General features: G+C 30.7%; 1 protein-coding gene across 3 annotated transcripts; it reads right to left on the reverse strand.

Moving 5' to 3' along the window:
• Window positions 1-2,131: 2,131 nt before the first annotated feature.
• On the reverse strand, window positions 2,132-5,590 carry LOC105951167 (FKBP-like peptidyl-prolyl cis-trans isomerase family protein). 3 transcript variants are annotated; one of them, XM_012974555.2, is made up of 6 exons: window positions 5,437-5,590; window positions 4,822-4,944; window positions 3,291-3,424; window positions 3,137-3,216; window positions 2,614-2,706; window positions 2,132-2,490 (listed from the first exon to the last, which is right to left on the reverse strand). In XM_012974555.2, exons 2-6 carry the CDS (start codon window positions 4,931-4,933, stop codon window positions 2,340-2,342), a joined length of 570 nt encoding a protein of 189 aa, XP_012830009.2. In that variant the 5' UTR covers window positions 4,934-4,944; window positions 5,437-5,590; the 3' UTR covers window positions 2,132-2,339. The 3 variants fall into 3 exon arrangements, with proteins under 3 accessions (XP_012830009.2, XP_012830010.2, XP_012830011.2); XM_012974556.2 differs by having other exon boundaries at window positions 5,388-5,542; XM_012974557.2 differs by lacking the exon at window positions 5,437-5,590 and adding an exon at window positions 5,250-5,388.
• Window positions 5,591-7,112: the final 1,522 nt, after the last annotated feature.

Below are 7,112 nucleotides of genomic sequence, written 5' to 3' on the forward strand. Positions count from 1 at the left end.
CCAAATATGCCCCTATAGTAAATAGATTTCGAATTTTTATTGTTCTTTTTCTTTTCTTATTAATCATATATGGTTCTCAATAATCAGCACGTGTGAATATATATTATTTAGAGTTAAATACAAAAACACCCCTGTACTATGGACTTTGTATCATATACTCCCCTATACTACACATATTTACAAAAACCCCCTAGTGTTATATTTTTTCCAAAATTTGACGAAAATACCCCTGCTAAGCCTATAAATATAAGGTTTTGTTTGAGACATTTTCCACTTATTTTTTAACATTGCGGTCAATTTTACTTGGGAAATTTTTATTTTTTTATTTTTTTCTCCAAAAACATTTAATTAATTCGATTTTTTATTTATTTTCTGAATAAAACCTTTTATTTTTTTCATTTTGAATTTCTTCATTTTTTTCTTAAATGACTTTCGGTAGTTCAAATTCGCAATAATCATAGGATTGTAAAGAGGTTTGCAATCTTAGGATGTTTGAACTTCCGTCGAAGATATTTAAGAAAAAAAAATGAAGAAACTCAAAATGACAAAAATAAAAAAATTTATTCAGAAAATTAAAAAAATCTAAGCAATTAGATGTTTTGGAGAAAAAAAATATATATACGGTAAAATATATAGTGGAAAATGGCTCACACACACACACACACACATGCTTGAGTAGGGGTATTTTCTTCATACTTTGAAAAAAAATGTAATGTGAGGGGTTTTTTGTATTTATGTGTAGTACAGGGATTATATGATACAAAGTTCATAGTACATGGGTGTTTTTATATTTAACCCTATTATTTATTTTCAACATTTAAGAAATATATCGTAATTCTTAATTTAATAATTAACCCTGAGATTTTATTGATAACCTTTAAAAAGGGGAAAAAATATTGGCCTGCAAAATAACAATTTTGTAGAAGTTACACCCGGTGAAAATTAATCTACACATAATAACACACACCCATATATAGTTAAACCACTATAAATTAATACAGTTGAGACCATCAAAATTCCATTATTTAGATCGATAAATTAATAATTATTAATTCTAACATTTATTAATAAATTATTAATTCATGAAATTATTTTTGTTATTATTTTCAATAAATACATTTTTTTTTGTTACATGTATACTACCCATTGTACCATTAGTTCAATGCACTATAGCACCCGTTTCACGAATGGGTAGCTCTTTTAGCAGCAATGGTATATAACAATTTTATATTGAGTTATGAGAAAACTATACCGGAAGTTCTAACCATGTTAAGAAAAGTGAGGAATGAGATTGATAGTAATGTAAACTTCAACAAGAAACAAGCGACAATTAAATTATATTATGATAAGCCGTCATAGATCTATAATATATGTATTGTACCATGTAATTTAAGAATTATTTTTATGCATTATTAATTTATATGTTATATGAGGCTTCTTAATTTTTTTTGTGTGTATTGTCTTATAAGTTTAACGAATTATTAATTTGGCACATTGTCCCTAAGTCGAGACCGACAAAATTTATTATTTAAGTAAGATTATTAATTTTTTGAGATTCTATTCTATATTGTGTGCTGAGTGACTAATTTTTTAGTATAGTTCAAAATCACTCTGGTGCTTTCCGCCAAATGTAACATTTCATAGACCCAACATAACCGAGAGAATAGAATCCTAGACCTAATGGCAATGTTTGGTTCTGTATTTGTTTCACTTTTATAATTTTCACCATGAGAACTAGTGTTTGTTTAGCTTTGCCAAAAAGTTCCCAAAACAATTTCTAAAGCTTCTCTCTTCACTCATTTGATTGTTACAGTAAAAAAATTTGACTGCTACAACAAAAACTATTTTGAATAGAAAAACAAACAAACGTCTCTTTTGGTTTTTCAAATTATTCTTGTAAAATACATTATTTCGAAAAAGTTTAAACATGATTTAACTGCTACGGTGTACTTTGTCTAATCTCAAATAATAAACAAACATTACTTTTACTCTCAAATTATTCTCTCAAAACATATTTTCCCCAAATAAAAAAATAACTCCCAAAACTAATCCAAACATTGCCGATACTATTCTCTCCACCCCAATACCACTCTCTGAGAATACCTCCCCACTCTAATTTAAAATAAATTGGTAACTAGTTTTAAAATCTTTAAACATGAAAGAAAGGAAGATGAGTTTGTTAATATCCAAGGAACAAAAACACCGAAAACTGTGTAGGAAACACTTGAGTGAATGAGAATGGCATGTACCAACCTTATCGAGTGCAAGAAGCATAAACAAAAGCAACCATTACATTTTATTTTATTTCAATTTCTTTTATAATAAAAAAGGGTAATTTGTTATCTGGATTTGCCTTTACCCTTGCCTTGACCTTTCTTGGCTTCAAGTTTAGCTTGAATTCTTGCAGCAGCAGCTGCTTTTGCTTCTTCCCTTTTCTTTTTTTCACCTTCTTTAACAGCAGAAGCAGCTTCCCTCTGCTTCTTTAGCTCACTAAACAAATAAATACGGTATTATTATATAAAAATTTAGAGACCAAAATTAACAAATACCGACAGCTAAAAAAATTGATATGAATGAGTTTTGACGTAATATTACTAAGTGGTAAACACTTACTCGAGCCGGGACCTCTCGTCTGAAGCACTGCTTAGAGTCGAGCCTCTCTGAGGTCGGCAATCTACCAACTCAACCTCAAAAATAAGTGTTGAACTGCATATCATTAAATTCAATTGCCATATCAGAAAAATTATTAACTTATCCATTTTTACGGAGAAATAAATAATACATGAATGTATATCATAAAAATGGGGTCTCGTCTTTTCATGGGATGGAAAGTAGAGAACTATATGTGTATGGAAACAAGATTCGGAAATATATTCTAAAGAGAACTAATTCCATGCACAACTTATATGGTTGACATATATAACAATTTTCATCAATTGAATAGAAAGCGAGAAAAAAGGGTTACGAAGCCAATAAGGTCATTCATTTTTATGAGAGAGATTTTCATCCATAGTAGGATTATTTTTTTCGCAAAAAAACTCATTTATACATTATCGTTGCAAGATACGATTAGTGAGAAAGTGATCCAAAACTAGTTAGCTGTAAATATTTTGAAGGAAAAATAAATGTTGGTTACTTTGGGGGGATATCTGGTGGAGAACCAGCGCTGCCATAGCCATAATCGGGGGTACAAGTGATCTTTGCAACCTCCCCAACCTGTAACAAAAATTAAAAGAATTAAATTGAAACCTCAAATAAAATAGAACTATTATACAAGAAGATTAACAAACCTTCATCGTTTTCAGTGCAATATCCCATGCTTTAATTACAGATCCAGTGCCAAGTTCAAAGGTGAAGATGGTATTATCTTCATGCGTAGTATCAAAAACTTCACCCGTCTCGGCAAGAATGCCTTCATAATGGACTGCCCAATAAAATCGAACAAAATTCATGCATTTGTTTTTTTTTTTAATTAATATTGTTGTAATAGAACAAAAATATCACACAAAATGAATACGCTAGTTAGGTTGTTGTAATACCTGAATCCAGTTGAACATATTTTTTTAATAGGTGCAATATTTTTTTAATTGTGAAAAAAAAAACATAATTGAGATAGATACATAGTTTCAATTTATTCTAAACAGAGTTATTTTCATTTTCAGAATAAGGTTGAATAGGAAAAACATTATCCATTTCAACCAGGTTTGTTAGTAGCTCGGCCTGGATACTTATCCCAAATATGGTCGATTAAATCCCATATGAGGGGTTCTTTTATGCAATAAAAAATGAAATTACTTTTCTGACCTTCCATTCTTAAATGATCTGCAAAACTTTGTAGACCAAATACTTGTCTCTGAAATTGACGGTTGAGTTCATTGAAATTGAGGATTAGTTGCAAAGGTTTATGTCAGCAAGAGAAGATGGAGGAATATTACCTAATTTCCGTATGGATTTTATTTCAGGACTCAATTATTTCAGGACTCAATTATATTTTGAATTTTTGTTACTATAAGCCTAGACTTGTATTATTATTATTATTATTAGGAACCAGTTATAAAGTCGAGATAGAATTCATATTAATTTTCGTGGATAGCAACAAATTTTATGTATGACTATTGACATAAGAGAAGTCCGGTTTTATTGATACGTCCATAGTTTTTAGGCTTCATTCTATTGGTCGTTCATTTTTTTCGTTCATTTTTTTTCGTCCTTATTGCTCATTTATTCCATTTCCCCTTGTTGTCTCTATCCTTTTAAGTCTTTCATCATTTTCTAAATTCAAAATTTATCCAAGAAAGATAACTTGTGATTGTCCGAAATGTTAGACGGAATTTGGACTGTTAAAGTTTAGAAAGGTTTAGTGATCACTACCCAACTAGATTTTCTTCCCTACCCCCATCTCCTACTTCTGGCAAATTTATTTGCTATTTTGTAACCACTCTTTATTTGTTTTCTACATCTGGTTTATTTCTTTCCTAAGCAAAACAAGAAAGCGATTTTATTTGGTTTGAATTAAGTGAATGGTTGTTAATATGTTAGGTTAGTTTTATTTACAACATTAAAGAAAAATTAAGAGCGAAAAAAATGTTTCATTCACACATTTTAAGCAGGCGAAGAAAATGAGACAGTTTAGAAATATCACACAATGTATCACAAAATTCTGCAGTTTTAATTTCCAGTGGTCGAATTCAAACCCAAATAATGCGATTGTAGTTACTAAAACCAAATACTAGTCAAATCCAGTTCGAAATAAGTTCAAGTTGAAAACATCACCAATTAATAACATGTAAAACCAAAAAAAAAGATGATTGAATACCATACCATCAAGAAGCGGAAGACTCTCAGAAGGAACAACTGCATCGGGTTTAGCTCGGCGTATTATAGTCTTCAACACACCTCCATCCCCACTCAAATCCATTGCTGCATCGCTCATCTTTCTAATTTCTACCCACACAAAATTATAATAATAACATTAAACTAAGAAATGATGTTCCACAGAAGATAATACATCATACTAATTTTATAAACCAATGTTGCACTCAAGAACTTTGTTGAACGTGATTTAAAATTTAAAAAAAAAAAAAAAAAAAAAAAAAAAGGAGACCAATTAATATATAGTCAGAGCTTGTATGGTTTGAGCTTTTAAGTTGTTGGTTCTCTCCAGCATTTTTCAAGGGTTTGCCTTATTTTTGCACAAAACTTAAAATCATTAAAATTAGAAAATCATTGCACAATTCTAGAAATCTTACCCAACAATTATAACCCTTTGGCTCTGAACTTGTAAACATACATTAACAGGAACAATATTGAAGTAAGATTTCGGTAAAGTAAGAAAAATTGGAAACCCAAGTTTGAAGAAAGCATAGCATACAAACAAACAAACAAACCTGAGAGGAGAGAAAGATAATTGAGATATAGATGAACAAGTACACATACAAGGGGGCTTTGGCCATAAAGATTCTCTGATTTTCTCTCTTCTATGATTTTGCTTTGTTTTCAACACTACTACTGAATTTTTATTTTATTTTTTATACATGCGCACAACAAGAAAGGGAATTACGACGATCATTTTACTTCAAACATTTTTGTCGGGTCCAGCCCAATCCCGGCCCACGTTGCACCTATAAAACAATTAACTATCCGTGCAACTTGGAACATAAATTCGAATTGCCGTCCGTTCCATCCGAAAAATTCCGATTTCAGAAAAAAAAAAAAAAAAAAAAATCATTCCTACTTCCAAAATTCTGATTTTCGAAATTTTTTTGATTTTTTTCCGAAATAGGCCTATAATTAATATATATTATATAATACTTTATTTTAAGTTTTTTTATTTATTTTCTGAAATAGTAATTTGTTTTAGGATTTTGACATATTGAATTGTTGTTATTTTTATTGGATATTACAATTTGATTATTTCTATTTATTTTTTTAACTGAAATTTAATAGGTATTAGTTTTACTTTTATCGACGTCGATATTCTTAATTTGGAAAATTATAAAATCAGAAAATTTCATCGAAGTTTTGAAATTTTAAAGCTTATGTGACTTTGATTTTTTTTCCGAAATTCCAAAATTTCCGGGCCTTCTGGAGTTGGAATGAATTTTCGAATTAGATTTGGAATTGATTTTGTACTTTCGATTTTTTTTGAAAATTTCCAAAATAGATTTCACTTTTTTTTAATGTTTAAAAAAGATTTTACATTCTACTTCTGATGCTCGCCATGTGTCTTGGTGAAGTCTGGTGCAGCCTCCACTCACAACGACGTCATTAAGCATAATCTCACTTATTTTTTCACAATCAATTTCAACCAAGGTTTGATTTTTATTTTTTTTCTCACCTAGTTTTCTCTTCCTTCCCTATTTCTATAAATCGTTTTGCAAATCTTTGGCAACCCTAATGCTTCTTCCCTTCAATGAGTCAATCATTATCTTCAACGTTGGGATGTGACATTACCCCCTGGTGGAGTTGGGGTTCCGAAAGCACCACTGAGTTATGCCGAAAAGGTTGCAACTTGAGGTAAACTTCTTCACCTACCTAAAAAAAAAATTCAGTTTTGTGTTGGTCTGCGTGCCACTTCATCCTTTGCTGGGATTGAGCTAAGTTCTCCCTAAGAATGTCTACAATCCTGAGTCGTTCGTGTATAAAATTTATGATTTCTGGATTTGTTGCATCTAGTTAGGGGCCCATTCATAGGTGAGTAGGGCAGTAGTCATATAGTGCTTGAAAATATGTCATCTTTAGACTGGAATGATAACTAGTGTTATACCAGTATTCTGCTAGAGGTAACCATTTCAACCATTTATGGGGGTGTTGATTAGTGCAACATCAAAAGTAACTCTTCAAACAATGAATGAAGATCTTTGTTTCACCATCTGACCATCACTCTGTGGATGGTAAGCAGAAGTCATGTTTAGCCTTGTTCCCAACAATTTAAACAACTCTTGCCAAAACTGACTTGTAAGAACCTTGTCTCTGTCATTTACTATACTAACTGGTTAGCTATGGAGCCTATAGATATGGTCTATGATATTTTTAGGAACTGCAGGAACATAATATGGGTGTGACAGGGAAAGAAAATCTGCATATTTGGTGAACCTGTCAGTACACATTCT

Source organism: Erythranthe guttata, chromosome 6 (genome assembly GCF_056151865.1).
Source record: "Erythranthe guttata isolate IM_541 chromosome 6, IM_541, whole genome shotgun sequence".
NCBI classification, from domain to species: Eukaryota; Viridiplantae; Streptophyta; class Magnoliopsida; order Lamiales; family Phrymaceae; genus Erythranthe; species Erythranthe guttata.